The sequence below is a fragment of the Acinonyx jubatus genome, chromosome B3, assembly GCF_027475565.1.
Source record: "Acinonyx jubatus isolate Ajub_Pintada_27869175 chromosome B3, VMU_Ajub_asm_v1.0, whole genome shotgun sequence".
Lineage (NCBI taxonomy): Eukaryota > Metazoa > Chordata > Mammalia > Carnivora > Felidae > Acinonyx > Acinonyx jubatus.
The window spans coordinates 27,183,189-27,202,942 of record NC_069386.1 but is presented as its reverse complement, the minus strand read 5'-3'; the positions used below and the strand labels follow the sequence as shown (position 1 = coordinate 27,202,942).

The following is a 19,754-nucleotide window of genomic DNA, read 5'->3' as shown; positions in this document are numbered from 1 at the left end:
TCTTGCTGGCTTCATAATATCATATCTGTAGTAATTGAAAGGGGGCTAATGGTTCAAGGAGAATTCCCCATGTAAGTGGGTGCTGAGGACGTGCCTTCTGCCTGCCTTGTGCCAGGCCCTTTTTACAGCACTGATTTGTCAAAAGTAGTTGTCACAGTAACCAATTGCTATTTTTGACCATAAGTCCTAGGAATTATTGAGCTGTTCCTTTTAATTTCTAAAATTGACTATAGAGTATATGTTTTCTGATATTTTGTTACTCTTAGCCAAAAATGTTATGATTTTTGTGAGAGTCAAGAATCTAATGAACATAATAAAATACATTTGCAGTTTTATCTGTCCTTGCACACCATCTCTGATTATTTAACATTTTTCATCAATAGGTATTGGATAAATACAACCCTCCTGACCACTTCCTTCCTGAGTCCTACACCTGCTTCTTTTTGCTGAAGTTGCCTAGGTATTCCTGTAAGCAGGTGCTGGAGGAGAAGCTGAAATATGCCATCCACTTTTGCAAATCAATAGACACAGATGATTATGCTCGCATAGCCCTTACGGGAGAGCCGGCTGCCGATGACAGTAGTGACGACTCGGAGAACGAGGATGTGGATTCATTTGCTTCAGACTCTACACAGGATTATTTAACAGGACACTGAGATAGAGAAATGCCATTCATCGCAAGACACCACGAGACTGAGCAAGAAGGCAGAGCACTACAGTTTAGAGTGCTGGAGGTATAATGTATTTGATGAGAAATATTAGGTCTCTAAAATGCATGGGGGTGGGCAGGGAGACTGATCGCTGGTGATTGAACAATGAATGGAATAATGATTGAGAAATCAGCCCTTGCACGAGGGGCACTATGTGGACACTAACATTTATTTTTGAGACTTAAAAGGGTCTTCTCACCCATAATGCTGCATTACATGTAGGACTTCTGTGTTTACTACAGTGTGTAAATGTTATATAAATACTGAATTGCAGCATCCCAAAAATGAATAAAAAGCCTTTTTACTTGTGGGTGCAATAGACTGTGTTTTTTTCTTTTTTTTCTTTTTTTTTCTTTTCAAGTGTTGTGCGTTGTCTTGATTGTACATTGGAAATACTGTGTAATGATTAAATCGTATTATAAATACTTCAATTAATATTACCCTGAATTTGTTTATTAAAAGTTTTTTGAACATTAAATGATCAGTATTACTTGAATGCATCCAGAGATTATTTAAATCAAAACCAAAATAAAAAGGCCATTGGTCTCCCTCTTCTCCCCAGGTGCACATTTTAGCATATGCGGTATGTAACTTGAATTTAGGCCTTTCTGTGAGCAGTATCTATGATAGAAGGTATACTATATATAATGTTTGTGTCTTGTATATCCCTAAATTTTAATTCCCTATGAATAAAACATCTGTCACAAAATTATAAGCTGAACTTTCTTACCTGGTTAGACTAGCACTTGGTGGTGTGCTACAACCAAAAAGTAGTCTTTGATATAGCATTAGTTAAAGCCATTCCAATCTAGGTTAGACTTTTTTGCTTACAAAAACCAAAGTCACTCTGGTGATAAAGGAGGAATGGGTATTAGGAGAAAGGAAAGTTTCAAGAGGAGTGGCTGGCATTGGGAGCTGGGGACCAGGAGCCTTCAGGATCCATTCCCCTGTCCTGCACCCCACCTGTCCTGGTTCCCATTCCCATCTGCCTGGGGTCAGGGGTGTGTTTCTGGTCTAGCCAGCCATGGGGTACTATTTGAGGTGCTGGTCTAGGGTTGTGTGTATGGCAGGTTCCCTGCAAAGGGAAGGACAGAATAGGGTATGAAAGTTGGCCAACGGGTCTGGTGCACTAGAACTTGAGGTAAACTAGATGTAGGCAAAAGGAGGTATTGTATGTTGGGAGATGATTTCTTTATTCTGGGATACAACATTTTGCATTAGAAAATCCAAAGAGGAAGTTTTTCCAGGAATTTATCCATGATCAAATTGATGAATGCCCAGATTAGTCTTTTATTTTTAACTCAGCTCAAAATCTCCATAATCTGCAAGGTATTTTTTAAATCACCAACCCTTTTGTTGTCAGTCAGCTTTTGCTGCTTAACAAACTACCCCCAAAGTCAGTGGCATACAAGATGCAGCATTTATTTCTCTCATGCATCTGGGTTGGCTAGTCTTGGCTGAATGGCTCTAGACAACAGGTAAGGTAGGGCTCTGCTTCACAGATCTTTCTGACTGTCCAGGGCAAGAGAACAAGTGAAAACAGGTGAGGCCTATGCTCAGAACTGAACTTTCACCTCCACCCACATTCTGTGGGCCAAAGCCAACCAACTATGTGGCCAACCCCAAAACCAGTGGGCTGACAAATGTCTTTTGCCTGTAGAATAGCAGTTCTCAGAAAAGTCTTGTTTGAGGATCCCTTGGGTTCCCTTTCATGGTGTCCCAGAAGGTCTTCCCTTTTCCAGCTATATATCTGCATGAGGCCAAATTTTCTTTATATCCTTCAACCGAAACTATATTATAATATATGGATGGCAGAAGCAGAAATGGGATTCCAGGTATCTTCTTATAAGCCAGATAGTAAAACAGATTAACATGTTTAATACCATTCGTCCCACTAAATTTTGTAGTTTTGGAAAATAATTTTTCAGAATAGTATTCATGTTAATAAGTAGTGGGTTTTTTTTTTCAATATGTGAAATTTATTGTCAAATTGGTTTCTATACAACACCCAGTGCTCATCCCAAAAGGTGCCCTCCTCAATACCCATCACCCATCCTCCCCTCCCTCCCACCCTCCATCAACCCTCAGTTTGTTCTCAGTTTTTAAGAGTCTATTATGCTTTGGCTCTCTCCCACTCTAACCTCTTTTTTTTTTTTTTCCCTTCCCCTCCCCCATGGGTTTCTGTTAAGTTTCTCAGGATCCACATAAGAATTAAAACATATGGTATCTTTCTCTGTATGGCTTATTTCACTTAGCATAACACTCTCCAGTTCCGGGTTTGTTTTCTTTTAAAATGAATGAATATTTTAAAACTTTTTAGTTTTAATTTCCAACATGGTAACAATTGATAGATAGAACCTGGATAAAAATTAGTGAATGAAAAAGGGTTCTGAGTCAAACTGCTGCAGAGGAGGGAACTGCAAAGTCATGACCAGAAGTGTGGTCCAGAGATGTGCAAACAGATTGGGTAGCCATACCTTCTACCACACTGGCTTTGTCTTTGCTGGGTTTGCACTGTTCAGAAGCACTTGTTGAAGACCTACTTGTTATGAGCTCTTTTTCTTTAACTTAGGAAATAGTGGAGGATTATCTATTTCCTATTTTTGTACTATTCCACTAAAAAAAAAAAAATAGGGACTTTGATTTTTTTAGGAAGAGTTTCATTTTTGTCCAAGACAAATCTCTAAGACAGTTACAGATCCTCTTCAATTTAATCTCTTTCTCTTATTTATGAAGCCTAAAGTTATAGTTCATTTTTTTAATGATAAACACTAAATAAATAATTTTGTGAGAGAGAATGTGAGTGTGTGTGCACGTGCAAATGTTCAGGGGAGAGGCAGAGAGAGAGAATCCAGGCAGGCTGTGCACTGTCAGCACAGCGCCTGATGCAGGGCTCAAACCCATAGACCTTGAGATCAAGAGCCAGACACTCCACCAACTGAGCGACACAAGTGTCCCATAAAGTTATAGTTCATTTTGGCAGACTGAAATTAGTACAGCAGAACCTATGGAAGGATAAACTGTAGGAAAGACAGACCCATCCATGCTAGGAGTGAAAATCCTCAGTCACTGATAAAGACTACTTAATTTTATTGGCAGATTCCATCAACATTTTGAATTGTGGATTAATCCTTTCTGAGGCATAAAGTTGGTGTGATACATCATGTTTGTTTTTCTACCAATAAAAATGGTAATGGATGTGCATTTACAATGCATATGAAGCTACATCTGCTTAGATTTATAAAAACTTAATATGATGCCTGACACCAATGTTCACCCTTAGAATCCATGACAAATTCTTTTTGGTTTTCTAAGCATAGAGCATCTCCAGTATTGTTCCCCAGGGCCTGATAGCCTTCCCTTCCCTAGTGCTTGCTCAAGGGGCTGTCAGCCTCTTGTGCCTTTGTTTGAACTTACGTCCCCTCCACACAGCCACATGACCAGCTGCCTTGCTCTGCAGTTTTTCATTTGGTACACCCCATCTTTTAAAGCCCAAGTACAAGCTCCAGGAGCTGGGATCAGTTTCCTTTAGCATGTCCCAGCGCTGGGACCAGGCCTGAGTGAAGAGCAGTGCAGGGTGGTGTGGAGTGGGTAGCCTCTGCTCTGCCACTTGATCTATGACCTCAGAAGTGGCTGCTGGCTCTGTGTTGTTGCTGGACACTGGGCCCAAGTCTGACAGGTCCACTTCTGGAAGACACATCTTACCATCTATAAATGGCAGCCCTTGCACTAGTGGCTGTTTGAACGCTAGAGAACGTAGAGACAGTACCTGGCTGACAGGTGTTCAACAATGAACGCTAAGGAAGGTTATTAATTTTCACCAGCATAGAATACTACTGTCCAGCATCAGGGTGACCACTGGTTTCTGAGGTTGTTAGAAACATCTGGGTTGACTAGAAATCGGCATACCAGAGAGAGCTTCCTAAGTCCATGTACATGTGAATTGTTTTGACTTGCAAAACTAGCCAGATACTGTATTTTGGGAACAGTGGAAGAGAAGGGAGAAGTCTGAGGTATAGGTGACCTAGCCTGGTCTTTCATATGCTAGCTGTTCACATATGTACCAGGCACTGGGGTTGAGGCCTTCTCCAGGCTGGGTCTGATGGCTGGAGCAGCTAGGGGACATGGAGTGTGACACCCCTGGGGTTTCAGTCTGCTCTGTGTATTAGGGTCTTCTGATCCTTCCTATCTCTCAGTCTCAGTACAACTCAGGCTTTAGCACTGACAAAGCTGATTAATCACTCCTTTTTTGTAGGTAAATACTTTATAGCAAGTGTCTCTGATAGGGTATGTCTCTTGGAAATCCCAATGGGCTTAAGTAAGAAGGCCATGTATCGTGAATCTTGGGTGTGGATGGGCTGGGGATACAGCTCCTTTTGTGGGTCCATCTGCCCTGGGAGCCTAGGCCCTGTTCTGTCAGAGCTCAAGGGTGCCAGGCAGGCTGGCCAGGGCTTATGCCCAAGACTGCAGGAATAGGCCATGAGGGTTACCCACTCCTGCCCTGTACTAGCCCTAGGTCCTTCCAACCACAGGGCTGCCTACAGTAAACCTCTGCCTCTTTGTGAATCAAAAAGGGAGTCCATGACCATGGGACTTCTACCCCTTGAGGGGCGCATCTGAGACTAACGTGGCCATGGCAGTGTCCAGGGTTACCTGGTTACCCCACCACCCCACACTGGCTGGGCAATCTAACATTGCTCTCAGGAGGCACAGGTAATGTTCCTGTGGTACCACTCCGTCCTGGGTGCAGGCTGCATGAGGTGAGTCCCTGAGCTGTCTGCTTGAGTGCAGGGACATGCAGGGAGCACAGGAGATTTGAGAACTGGTTCTACCAACCCTGCTATACTGTGGGGTCTTTTGGCCTGTGGATAGGTGAGCTCTACTGTATGCAACACATGCCACATACTATAAATGCTGCCATCAGGCTGAGAGTAGTCCCTGGCCTCCTGCACTTGCTCTTGTTGGCATGTCATGGTGGTCACAGGCATTTGGTGTCTCTCTTGTCCTTACAAAATTCTTTTTGTGTCATTGCTGTTACCTCAGCCTCAGCTTTGCACCCTGTTGTGTATGTGCATGCCCAGTGGAGGCACCCGTGCCCAGGGCCCCTTACTATCACTCCTCCTTTAGTTGGCTTGGATGGAAAGAGGCCCTTAGAGGGAGGGACCATTATTTCTCAAAGCAGTAACATCCCAGTCTCACTGCAGGGTACAGAAAAACCTGTAGTTGACACATTGGTCCTAGTGAAGAGGGCACAAATGCAGGACTCTGGGCATTTCATTTCTGCCTCACCAGGGCTGGAGTAGGCTAGACCTACTGCTGGCAGTGAGTCTCAAGGACACCGTCCTCATGGGTGAGCAGGTGTGAGGAGCAGGCCCTTCTCTGCTGCAGGGAGCTCTACCTGGTGAGCCTCATCCCAGCCACTTTTCAAAGGTTTTTTTCCCCTGTATACAATGGGATCTGCACAATGAATTTTCCTCTAGATCATTACATTATAAAATAGACTTTTCTTAGAGCAATTTTATATTCACAGCAGAATTGAGCAGAAGGTGCAGAGATTTCCCATATACCCCTTATTCTCACACATGCATTGCCCCCACCAGAGTGGTACATTTGTTGCAACCAATGAATTTACCATTGCGGTATCACATAGAAAGATCTTTTGTGCTCTGTCTACTTACTTATCTCTCCCTCCCCCAAACCCCTGATCTTTTCATTGTCTCCATAGTTTTGCCTTTTCCAGAGTGGAATCTTTTTAGATTGGTGTCTTTCACTTAGCAATGAATTTAAGATTCCTTCATGTTTTTTCATGGCTTGATAGCTCCTTTCTTTTTAGTGCTGAATAATATTCCATTGTCTGAATGTACCAGGTTATTTATGCATTCATCCACTGAAGAACATCTTGGTTGCTTCTAAGTTTTGACAACTATGAATAAAGCTGCTGTAAATATCTGTGTGCAGGTTTCTGTGTAAATGTAAGTTTTGAACTCCCTTGGGTAAGTAGCAAGGAATGCAACTGCTGGATCATATGGTAAGAGTATGTTTAGTTTTGTAAGAAGCTGCCAAATTGCTTTCCAAAGTGGCTGTGCCATTTTGCATTCCCACCAGCAGTGAGAGTTCCGGTTGCTCTACAGCTCATTACATATTAAAATGCCTTTAAAGTGCAGACTTGAAGGGGTTCCTGAGTGGTTCGGTCAATTAGCTCTTGATTTTGGCTCAGGTCATGATCTCCTGGTTTATGAGATTAAGCCCCAATGCCAGGCTCTGAGCTGATAGTGTGGACCCTGCTTGGGATTGTCTCTCTCCCTCTCTCTTCCCCTCCCCCACTTATTCCCCCCCCCCCCCCCATGCCTCTAAGTAAAAGAATAAAGTACAGACTTGAATCCCAAGATTCCTCCCATTGCTTGCATCATGACTTCATTGTTTCCTTGCTACATCCTTGGCTAGGATGCAGTCTGTGGCAATTTAAACATGGCTCTAATGTTCTTTGACATTTTTCCCATCAAGAACTGGAGACTGTGTCCTTTTCCTTGAATCTGGCCTCATGACTGCTTTACCAATGGAGTATGATGGAAGTGACACTGGCCAGTCCAGGGTTCAAGGCTGAAGGAACTGGCAGCTTCCAATTCCCGTCCCTTAGGCCCCAGCCACCATGCTGTGAGCAAGTCTAAGAGTCAGGGCAGAAACCACATGGCAGGGCAGGCAGTTTCACAACAGAAGTGAGTGAGGGCACCTCCAGATGCTTCCATTCCCCAGTCTCAAGTTGCTTCCTGCCTTTGTGCCACCTTGACTGTACTGGAGCCCAGATGAACTATTTCCACTGTGCCTTTCTGAGTTCCAAGACCCATGGCATCTGGGAGCATGATAAATGGTTGCTATTTTTTACCACTAAACTTGGGGTGGTTTGTTACACAGCAGTAGATAAAGAGAACCCATGTGAGTCTGCATTTGATTTTTCTTCTTTCTCAGGTCACTCTCTGGGCTGGGCTAAGAGACAGAAAAGGAAATTGCCCTGGCTGTCTGCCCAGTGTCCCCTCTCTCCTACATCTTTTAGGAGTCAGTGCACAGGCTGGGAAAATTGAACTACCTGTGGGCAGCAGTGGAGAAACAGGATGTGTAGCCTATGCAGTCAGAGCAGGCAAAGGCTGGTGGCCAGAGAGGCCTGCACAGTGGGTGGTCACAGGGACCCCTGAGAGAAGGTGGGATTTCCAAAGGGGAGTTGCAGACAGGTTTCCATGTGAAGTGGGGCTGGAGGACTGGGATGGAGATCACTCTGAGTCACCCCTATCTGTTGAGGGTGAGAAGCCAGGGGCACTTCACTGGATCACCCACAAAGGCAGAAAATATGTACATCTGCACATCCATATAAAACTCACCACTACTTATATAATGTAAGCAAAGGGATTTTATTACAGGTATATCGGAATTTATACATTCAAGTACTGCATACTATTTTTTAAAATTTTTATTTATTTTTAAGAGAGAGAGAGAGCATGTACAAGCAGGGGAGGGGCAGAGAGAGATGGAGACATAATCTGAAGCAGGATCCAGGCTCTGAGCTGTCAGCACAGAGTCCAATGCGGGGCTCGAACTCACAACCCCTGAGATCATGACCTGAGCCAAAGTCGGACACTTAACTGACTGAGTCACCCAGGCGCCCCTCAAGTACTGTGTATACTTGAAAATAGCAAGTCAGATTTCAATGATACTGCTCTTTGCTAAGAATATTTAGAAAGTCCCTATTTTGGAATTTCCCTTGGTGAAATCTTCTTGCCCAGCTCAGGAATCACATCATTTCTGACATTGTCCCCAATCACTTCTGACTGAAGAAATCAGAACCTCTCCACGGTACAGCACTGGCACCATGAATTATGCTGCAGGTTTCCAGTAACATTATCTGCATCCAATCCTCATTCTTAACTGCCTGAAAGGAATGCTGAATTGGACCTGGCTTCAACAACCAAGAGGATGGGCTGGCAATAACTGAGGAGCCCAGAGATGGAAAGCTTGACTCCTGTTCCAGTGTGGAAACCTGTACTGTGGGGGCTTTGTTGCCATGTGGGATGGGACGTGTAGATGCCAATCTCTATCAGGGGTGGGATTTCCTCCATAATTTAGGCCACATGCACCCACTCCTGGAGCAGGGGTAGTTGATCCCACCACAGACATTAGGGGCTTATGATGAGGGAGTGAGAAGGAAGCATGCAGTCAGCCCTGCTCTCCAGGCTTAGAGTCAGTAGGTGGACATTAGTAACACAGGCACTAGGCACCATGTGTTTGGCCATGGTTGTCCTCCTAATGCTTCATGATCCTCCTTTGGACCTACCGGCCTGCACATCAAGGTTCCTCGGGTGTGCATACCATTCTGTAAGGGTGGGAGCAACCCAGAACCTTCCAACCATTCAGAGTGCCTGCACATTCATGCTCTGGGCTCTCCCCCCCCCCCCCCCCCTTGATACTTTCTATCCTGTATTGATGTTTCTTGAGGCATTGGAGGAGAATGTGCAGGCTCAGGGATGAGCATGGATGAGCCAGCATTTCTGCTGTGTTCACAGGCTCTGTAGTGCCCTGCCCCATGTGGATGGAGTCACCAGGCACAGCATATATGAACTGTGTCCACACCCAACGTGTGCAGTGATATGATCTGAAGTGTCTGAAATGCTGTACTGGACCTTACTGTAGAGAACTTGGTCTCTCTGGTGGTTGTGGCCAGCTTGGGGACTGCAGTGTGACAGTGCCCACCATGCTCTAGGAGACCCAGAGGCTCTTTGGATCCCTGGTGTCTGCTCCTGGGTAGTCTGACCACACTATGTCCTATGCAACATGCTTGTTATAAAGTCTGTGCCTCCCAAATACCTAGCATAGCCAGACTCCATGAAGAAACAATTCTCCCAGAGAGGTTTAAAGAGACATTTTCCAGAAAGAGAACTTTTGGGTTTTGCCTGTTACATGGTGGAGGACCCAAGAGCCTCTAACTTCCTGCCAATCCTTGGGCAGTGCTTGGGGTGGGGTGAAGTGGGGCTAAGATCCCACTCGGGCTGCCTCGCCCACTGCAGGCCTGGGTGTCTGTGTCTGTGTAGTTTATGTGTTTGTGTGTGGCTCTATGTGTCTTAAGTGTGTCTGTGCATGGGTGTTGGTGTGTGTAGTTATGCGGCTCTCTGTGTGTCTTTATATTTCTGTATTTCTGTGTGTGTCCCTGTTTCTGTGTGTGGTTAATGTGTGTATAGTGTATGCTTGTGATATGTGTGTCTCTGTGTGTGTGTCTTTGTAGTTTGTGTTCTGTATGTGCGTGTGTCTATATGTGTGCCTGTATTTCCTTGTGTGTTTGTGTCAGTATGTGGTTTATGTGTCTATGTGTGTGTAGTGTTTGTGTGGTGGGCTGGTGGCCATGTGTATACTTATCTGTATCTGTGTTTAGCTTTATGTGCCTGTGTGTTCTATTTGTATGTCTGATGCATCATGCATGAGTTTGTGTGTCTCTGTTTATGTTTCTTTGTGTGTGTGTTGTATGGGAGAAAGGGTGAGCCTTCTACAAATGTAACATTGACCACAGCCCAAGGCTTGAGGGGGAACAGGCAATGAGAAAATAAGAGGAATCTGGTCAGGTTTATCAGTTCTAGCTGAGAACTCTTAAAATGCAGGAGAAAAAAAAGGAAGCAAAATATGCACTCAGTTTATGTTTTTCCCAAATCTCGTTCACAGGAAAAAACCTGTTACAAGTACTTGGCTACCTCCTATAAACTAGACCCTGGGATAGGCACAGCAAGCAGACTGTCCGCTTTCAGAGAGGGTCCGGCCTTCTACATTTTCTGCATTTTTTCCCCCCTCCATTCCCGATGGGTCTTCCATAGCTCTTGGGGCGAGGGAGCCCTCTCCTCCTCTCCGGGGCAGGCTGCCCTGGGTCTGGGGGAGTCTTCCAGAGGTGCCGTCTGTGGGAGTGGCCAGACCGGAGGTGCGGAGGAGGGCTCGCCCCGCCCCCGCGGTGCCCACTTCCGCGTCCAGTCCCAGCAGAGTTAGCTCTCCACTCACCGTTCGGGAGGTATCAGTTTGTATCTTACAACTTCACTTTTGGAGAAAGATCAAGTCGTCAGGCCAGTGGGGAGAGAGGACGTGAGGAGCTAACCTGTCTGTTCTGGGAAGCAGGTAGGGTTTTAAAAAGCCTGTGTTGAGTCGTTGCTTTATGGAGGGGAAAATGAGTAGCTGGTGTGAGCACAGGGCGCTCATTACCACACCAGGCATTTTCTAGATTTAACGGGAGCCGCTCACTGAGAGGCAAGTTCCCAGGACAAACCGGGCCCCTCACCCCGGGGTGGCCCATGGGGATACTGAGGGGCGTTTGGACGTGTTCAGACAGCGAATGTTCTGCTTGAACTGCAGGGCGGCATCTGCTCCCACTGCTGGCTTCACACACGTGAGCGCTAGTCAGGCGTTTCTGTGGAATGCGCCGGCGGGGGGGGGGGGGGGGGGTGGGGGGTGGGGGAAAGCATTAAATCCCCCAGAGCCTCTTCTTTTCACTCTGACCACACACAGCGGAATAAATGGATTGGATGTCGCTAGCTCATTCCAAGGATATGGATAGTAAGTACAAGCTTCCCTGTGTGGATATTCTTGGGGTTACAGACCCAGGCCTGCCTGGGCCAGGTGCCTAGCCTTCCACCACACAGAACTGGCTGCTCCTGAAGTTCCGCAGGTGATCCTTTGAGCACTTCAGGGATGTGACAACTCCACAATATGCAGTGATTCTGAGGGAAAGCAAACAGGAGGCTGTTGTCAGTTGTGAGCAATTATCTCCTGAATACAAGGCAGTCCACTGTTACCTAAACCACCTAGGAAATAGAGTTCCTGAATTTGCTTATAGGGGTTGGCATGGAGTCTGCTGTCCAGGCACCTGGGGCAGTGCCTGCTATCCAGGTCCTTGGAGTAGGACTTGTGGGGGCTGGGAGCTTCACTGCTTCTGGTGATACCAACTTACATAATTGCTAATGAAGATTAAATCTCATTAAAAACAACAGAGGTGAAAGCTCTAGGTAAACCATGAAGGACTGAACAAAAACTGCTTGTTATTGCAATTTAGTTTACAAACATTTGAGTGCAGTTGTTCATATCAGATGTAAAGTGCAAGTGATTTAGGAACATAAGTTTTATTATACTGATGAAAAGCAAATACTGATACTGTTTTTATTCTTGAAAAAGGTCATGGCCCCTTTGAAGTTAGCTGAGGTCTGAGGAACATCAGGAATTACAGAGGAAAGAAAAGCCCTGTCTGGAGATTTAGCAGTACCCACACCTGGGACACCTGGGAAAGGTTTTAAGCCAGAGGACACATAGTCTGATGTGTATTTTGGAAAGATCACTGTGGTTGGGTGGTAGGTAGCTGAGTCTTGCCCACTGAGAGGTAGCTGCACAACCAGGGCAGTGGTAGGGGACATTTCATAGGTAAAAGGTCTGCAGGGTGAGGACAGTTCTCAGGCTCTGGGTTTGTGATTGGGTGCATCTAGAAGGATGCTGGACATCAGGGGAGACAAGAAGGCAGCTGCACACAGTGATCTAGGCTGCAGAGGGGAGCTTGGGAGCATTGCCTGTCCACTAGTGAGATCTAAGCCTTTTGGGAGAGGGAGAGGAGTAGGGCCTTTTAACTCTGGGGTTAGTTGGGGAATGGTGGGGATAGGGTGGGGAGGATTTGGCTTGCAATGGAAACATGAAAGGCCCGAAAAGGGGGAGGACAACCTAGAGGCTGGAGGCCCAGAAGAGGCGGCCTGTGTACACAGGAAGGGGAGAGCCTTTCGGGGAGTTTTCAATCTTTCCTATATATTGGAAAATAGGAGAAGAGACCCCACACACCAGGTGTCTCTGGTTAGCTCCTGGGGGCAGCCCTACCACTTCGCAGAAGCACTTTCCTGTGCTTGAAAGCAGTCTCCTCTCGGCTAGTTGCCCACACACGGGGCACTATCCTAGTGGCCCAGGCCCTGGTGAGGTGGGGCCCGACTTGGTGGCCTGTGAGGCCACTCACTCTGCGATGAGGTCGGTGCTCTGGCCGCGCCCCAACCTGCTGTGCCCTGTGCAGCAGGAGGCGCGCTCTGAGAGAGAAGGGAGCGAGGACTCGCCCCAGCACGGGTCTCTCTCTCTTTTTTTTTTTTTGACGGGCAAAGGACAGTTTCAAACTTGTTTGCAGGATGCGCGAAAAGTCAACAACACAGCGCCGCAGGAATAAGCGAAACAGCCTGGAGTGCAGGTAGAAGAGATGGATACTCCTTCGCCTGGGGGCTGGTGGCAAGGCCTGGCGTGAGAGGGTGTCCTGCCCAGGCAGGCAGGCAGGGGCAGGAGGCTGAGCACGGCGGCCCAGTTCCAGACTGCAGCGGGGATAGCGCCGCTCCTGGAGGCACTCAGAAGCGCGCCCACTAGTTACCTTCCCTGGGCACAGCACAGGGAGAGCATAAAAGCGATTACAAACTATCCTGTTGGGTTGAATGTTCTAGAAACTTCTACCCAAATTCACATGTTGCAAACCCCATCTGAAGAGATACAGGGTCAGACTCTTGTACCCTAGCCTGTTCTGCGGGTGGAGGCACAGCCCACTCTGCGCTACCCACCACAGACATATCTGCCTTTTCTCAGAGTGGACTGAGAAGTAGTCTGACCGGGGAGCTGGCCTGTACCAGCCTCCTCGCCCTAGGGGCTGTGCCTCTTTCCAGGCTTCATCAATTAGAAAGGTGCACTGGGCTCAAACTGCCGCAGCCACGTCCCCACAGACAGCCACGCCCCTGTGGATGCAGATCCTCCTACAGTCACACCTGGAGGCCTCAGCCAAGCAAATGCAAATACAGCATTTACCCTTCAGAGGCAGCCACACACCCCTGGAGACACAGCCATGTGGACAGCTCCACACTGACTTCAGAGCTTTGGGCCTCAGTAGTGCTTACCATGGAAAGGAACATTGGAAGATTCAAGTGTTTTTTTAGGACCTTGCACAAGAGGAGAAGATTAGCGGCCGAGCGGGTTATTTTCAATAACAAAGTTTTTACAGCAGCCAGTATACTTTTTTCTTTTTCTTTTTTCATTATTGTATTATGTCAAGTGATTAAAGAACTTGAAGAAAAGTGTTCTTAAAATTCACAAAGGTACTATATTCCAAATGATGTATATTTCTGCTACTGATTTACAAAACCAACATGAGGATCGTCCTTCAGTAATTTAATTAGTTTAATTGGCATGCCTGTGCAGGGGAAGGCACCAGATCCTCAGAACGGGAGGTGCACGGGGTGTCAAAAAGATAGTTGTTGGACTGGGGTGCACGGAGGGCAGGTTCCTGGGACCCCTGTTCTCCTGTTGCTTCCTGCCCCTCATGCTCTGTCAGGCCATTTGCACCAAACTTGAGCTGTGCTCCATAAATGCCAACAAACCCTGCCATGCCCACAAAAGCCCGGCCAAGTTCTGTTAAGAGCCATTGGGGGTGCCCTGGCCTGGCTCTAGCATCTGGGAACACAGCTCCACAGATCCCCACCTTTCTTACATCTCAATTGTCTGATCATCGTCTCAGGCCCAGCAACCAACAACAACTGCTGGACCAAGTTGAGAAAGGCCCAAAGGCAAAATTCTGTTCTCTCCTCAACATTGGCAGGTATTGGAACCTGTGTCCTATGCCCTGCCCCTGTGCACTGAGCCTTGGCCTCCAGCCACTCTTGACCCAGAGCTATCCTCCCAATGAGCCCCTCCACCACATCACAGGCACATCTGTGGGAGGAGCAGCAAGGCCAAATAGCACAACCTGAAGCAGGGTTGGTGAACTTCAGCTATGTCTCCAGGCAAGGCGTGGGCAGAATGTCAAGTCTGTGGCAGGACACACCAACAGGAGGAGGGCCTAGGTGGGCAGAGTCATTGTAGGACCTGGAGGGATGGGGAAGTACTGCTACAAGGCTGCTGGGGAAGGGAGCAGAGCCAGAGGGCAGACCCAGGAGCTGCAAGATCCAGGTGTGAAGATAGGAACATTCCATGGGGTTTGAAATGTCAGCCACAATATCTACTTTTTTACAGAAGTTGGTGGCAGTTTGGTCAATTTGGTATGAATCTTAGAAGGAAAGGCCTGGGCTCAGCCATGGTGGAGGGCTGTCTGGCAGAGGGCCATAGCCCCTCTGTTACCACTCAGACCTCACATAGTAGTTCTCCCACCCCAGCAGGAGCCTGCTGTGTCCTCTACCCCTGCTCAGGACACAGCTGCACCCAGGGGCTCAGGGGTGTAGCTCTTCCCCTATTGACTGCAGATGTCTATTGTAGTCTGAGCTTAGCTCAGTGCTCAGGGTTGGCCCTTCTCTGTGGAGTCTTAAGGGGTGAGTCCCAGACATCTCTCTGCATGTCAGGCATATGAGGAGAGGCTAGGCTGAAACTGTGGGTTCAAGAGAAGAGCAGCCACAGGCTAGGGTGCTGGAGAGGGTTTTTCCAGAGGTTAGTCCATGGGCTAGCATGTTGGGAGGGCCCCCTCAGAGGATGGGCTGTGGGTTAGGACAGTGGAGGTGGGCATTCCTAGAGGATGGATAGTGGAATTGGGGGTTGGGGTCCTCATAGGACAGATTGTGAGCTGGGGAGTTGGAAGGTGTTGGGAAATTGAGAGTGGGCCATGGGCTAAGGTGTTGGGGTCCCTCCCAGAGGACAGTCTGTAGGACTGGAATGCTCCAGCCATCTAAATGAAAATTAATGACCAGGTGCAAGCAGGAGGGTTTGGGATGTGTTTAGAAGACCAGGATGAGAAACGTAAGAGAAAGAGAGGGACCTCTGGGTGAGCAGAAGCCTTTGTGATCCCAGAAGGTATCCAGAAAGTGAGCTGAACAAGAGCAGAGGCACTGGGCAGTTGCTGAGCCAGGGTACAGAGGAAGTTGTGGGTGGGAGACTCAGCAGAGAGCTAGTTGGGTCAAGAGATAGACCTCTCTAGAGAATGGCCAGTGTTTAAAGATGAGACTAAGATCTCCTAGGGAGGGCAGGCCTCAGGTGAAGGCTGGGAATAGTGGAAAGAGCCAGCAAAGGAGAATGAGGAAGAGCAAGAGCCTCAGTTAACCCTGAGACTAAAAGGGAAGGCTGCTGAGAATCTGAGAAAGGGCCAGAGCTTGGATGTTATTGGAGGTGACCCTGACTAGATTGTTTTCCATCAGGTTGGGGGGACATGAGGTTGGTTGAAGTGGGTTCAGGAAAGAAAGGAGAAATGAATACAGTGGTCTTGAGAAGTTTGCTCTAAAGGACAGGAGAGAAATTGGGCAGTGGCTAGAAACCTCTGTGAAGACAGAGAGATTAAAGTTTTTATTTTGAGGTAATTATAGATTTACATGTACCTTTTATCCATTTTCATCCAATGGTAACATCTTGCAAAATTATGGTACAATATCACAACAAGAATATTCACATTGACACAGTCAAGATACAGATATTCCATTATTGTGAGGACTCCTCATGTAGCCCTTTTATAACCACACCCACATCCCTTTTGCCTGTATCACTTGCTTTACACATGGCAACCACTAATCTGTTCTCCATCTCTATAACTTTGTTATTTCAAGAATGCCAAACATACAGAATCATACAATGTATAACCTTTTGGGATTTGCTTTTGTTTTTTTTTTTTAACTCATTACTTTCACTCTGTAGTTTCATGCTAGTTGTTGTATATATCACTAGTTGTGCCTTTCTACTGATGAGTAGGATTCCATGGTATAGATGTACCACAATTTGGTTAACCACTCATCCGTGGACAGACATTTGGGTTGTTTCCAGTTTTGGATTATTATGGATAGAGCTGCTGTGAGCATTCATGTACAGGTTTTTGTGTGAATATATAAGTTTCATTTATCTGCTGGGATAAACGTCCAGGAGGGCAATCGCTAGGTTGTATGGTGATTTTTTAAGAAACTGTCAAACTGCTTTCTAGAGGGTCTGTGCAGTTTTATATTCCCACCAGAAGTGTATGAGGGGTCCAGTCTCTGCATCCTCTGCCAGCATTTGCTGTTGTCTCTATTTTGTTCATCTTAGCTATTCTCATAGGTGTGTAGTGATATATCATAGTTTTAGTTTGCATTTCCCTAATGGCTAATGATGTTGAACATTTTCTCATGTGCTCATTTACTATCTGTATATCCTCCTAAGTGAAGTGACTCTTAATATCTGCACTTACTTGATATTTTTTAATTTTTAATTTTCCTTTCTGTTGAGTTTTGAGAATTCTTTATTATTATTATTATTTAGAAATATTTTTTAAAAATACCAGTATAGTTAACATATAGTGTTATATTAGTTTCAGATGTATGATACAGTGATTCAACAATTCCATACATCACCCAGTGCTCATCGGGACAAGTGCACTTCTTAATCTCCATCACCTGTTTCACCCATCCCTCACGCCTCTCCCTTCTGGTAACCATCAGTTTGTTCTCAATAGTTAAGATTCTGTTTCTTGGTTTGTTTCTGTCCCTCATTTCCCCCCCTTTGTTCCCTTGTTTTGTTTCTTAAATTCTACATATGAGTGAAATCATAGTATTTGTCTTTCTCTGACTGACTTATTTCACTTAGCATATACTCTCTAGCTCCATCCATGTTGTTGCAAAGGGAAAATTTCATTCTTTTTAATGGTTGAATAACATTCTGTTGTATATATACTATTTTTTCTTTATCCATTCATCTATCCATTCATCACTTGGGCTATAATTTGTCTATTTTATTTATTTTTAATTTTTTTTTAATTTTTTTTAACGTTCATTTATTTTTGAGACAGAGAGAGACACAGCACGAACGGGGGAGGGGCAGAGAGAGAGGGAGACACAGAATCGGAAGCAGGCTCCAGGCTCTGAGCCATCAGCCCAGAGCCCAACGCGGGGCTCGAACTCGCGGACCACGAGATCGTGACCTGAGCCGAGGTCGGACGCCCAACTGACTGAGCCACCCAGGAGCCCCGTAATTTGTCTATTTTAAATAATACTGCTATAAACATCAGAGTTCATGTATTCCTTTGCATTAGTGTTTTTGTATTTGTTTTGTCAAATAACAAGTAATGTGATCCCTGGATCATAGGTTTATTGTATTTTTAACTTTTTGAGGAAACTCCATACTGTTTTCCAGAGTGGAGTTTTCAGTTTGCATTCCCACCAACATGCAAGAGGGTTCTCCTTTGTCCACAGCCTCACCAACTCTTGCTGTTTCTTATGTTATTGATTTTAACCATTATGACAGGTGTGAGGTGACATCTTATTTTAGTTTTGATTTGTGTTTCCATGATAGTGAGTGATGTTGAGCATCTTTTCATATGTCTGTTGGCTGTCTGTATGTCTTCTTTGGAGAAATTTCTGCTCATGTATTCTGCCTATTTTAAATTGGATAATTTGTTTTTGGGTGTTCAGTTTTATAAATTATTAATACACTTTGAATACTAACCCTTTATCATATGTCTTTTGCAAAGTTCCAATTCTGTAGATTGCCTTTTGGTTTTGTTGATTGTTTCCTTTGCTGTGCAGAGGCTTTTTATTTTGATATAGTTTATTTTCACTTTTATTTCCCTTGCCTCTGGAGACATATCTAGTAAGAAGTTGCTGTGGCCAAGGTCAAAGAGGTTGTTGCCTGTTTTCTTCTCTAGGATTTTATCTTATGTTTAGGTCTTTAATCCATTTTGAATTTATTTTTGTGTTTAGTTTTCTTTCCTCTTCTATATTTTGGAATAGTTTGAGAAGAATAAGTATTAACTGTTCTTTAAATGTTTAGTAGAGTTCACCTGTGAAGCTGTCTGGGTCTGGAATTTGTTGGGAGTTTTTTGATTACTGATTCAGTCTCCTTGCTGGTAATTGGTCTATTCAAATTTTCTATTTCTTCCTGTTTCAGGTTAGGTGGGTAATATGTTTGTAGGAATTTATCCATTTTTTCTAGATTGTCTAATTTTTTGGCATATGGTTTTTAATAACATTCCCTTACAGTTGTATTTCTGTGGTGTTGGTTTTTATTTCTCCTATTTCATTTGTAATTTTATTTATTTGTGTCCTTCTGTTTTTTGATGAGTCTGGCTAGAAGTTTATGAATTTTCTTTAGCTTTTGAAAGAACCATCTCCTGGTTTCATTTATTTGTTCAAAAAAATTTTTTTTAGTTTCTGTATCATTTATTTCTGCTCTAATCTTTATTATGTCCTTCTTTCTGCTGTTTTTGGGTTTAGCAAACAAGTTCTTTCTCTGGCTTCTTTAGGTATAAGCTTAGGTTGTTTATTTGAGATTATTCTTGCTTCTTGAGGTGCCCTGTATTACTATAAACTTCCCTTTTTAGAACTGCTTTTGCTGCATCCCAGAGGTTTTGGACTGTTGTGTTTTTATTTTTTTCTGTTTACTTTTTGATTTCTTCTTTGATTTCTTAGTTAACCCATGTTATTTAAATTCCATGTATTTGTCGTCTTTTCAGGTTTTTTCTTGTGGTTGACTTCTAGTTTCATAGCACTGTGGTCAGAAAAGGTGCATGGTATGACTTCAGTCTTCTTGTATTTGTTTAGGCCTGTTTTGTGGCCTAATATGTGATCTATTCTGGAGAATGTTTCATGTGCACTTGAAAAGAATGTATATTCCGCTGTTTTAGGATGGAATGTTCTGAATATATCTGTTAAACCCATCTTCTCCAGTGTGTCATTCAGAGCCATTGTTTCCTTGTTGATTTTATCTTCAGATGATCTGTTCATTGATGTAAGTACGGTGTTAAAGTCTCCTACTATTATTGTATTACTATCAATTAGTTCCTATATGTTTGTTATTAACTGTTTTATGTATTTGTTGTGTACATGTGGTCCTATGTATTTTATGTATTTGGGTGCACAAATATTTACAATTGTTATATCTTGGTGGATTGTCCCCTTTTATAATTATATGGTGTCCTTCTTTGTTTTTATAGTCTTTATTTTAAATATTTTGTCTGATGTAAGTATTGCTAATCTGGCTTTCTTTTGCTTTTGTTTTTGTTTTTAAATCTGGCTTTCTTTTTACATCTATTTGCATAATGAAAGTTTCTTCATCCCCTCACTTTTAATCTGCAGGTGTCTTTAGGTC

The 19,754-nt window shown here is 44.7% G+C and overlaps 2 protein-coding genes across 8 annotated transcripts in view; both read left to right on the top strand.

Moving 5' to 3' along the window:
* HERC2 (HECT and RLD domain containing E3 ubiquitin protein ligase 2) overlaps positions 1 to 1,206 on the top strand; it is a 264,682-nt gene extending 263,476 nt beyond the window's left edge. For all 6 annotated transcript variants that reach the window (XM_053223673.1, XM_053223676.1, XM_053223675.1 and 3 more), the window contains one exon: positions 384 to 1,206. In XM_053223673.1, coding sequence (XP_053079648.1) covers positions 384 to 656 — 273 coding nt within the window. In that variant the 3' untranslated portion in view covers positions 657 to 1,206. The remainder of the gene's footprint in view (positions 1 to 383) is intronic.
* A 9,366-nt stretch (positions 1,207 to 10,572) lies between these two features.
* The window catches only part of OCA2 (OCA2 melanosomal transmembrane protein), a 492,350-nt gene continuing 483,168 nt past the window's right edge, over positions 10,573 to 19,754 (top strand). Inside the window, exon 1 of one of the 2 annotated variants that reach the window (XM_053223671.1) lies at positions 10,573 to 10,850. The gene's annotated coding sequence lies outside the window, so the exon portion shown is untranslated. The remainder of the gene's footprint in view (positions 10,851 to 19,754) is intronic. The other variant, XM_027067861.2, reaches the window with a different exon arrangement.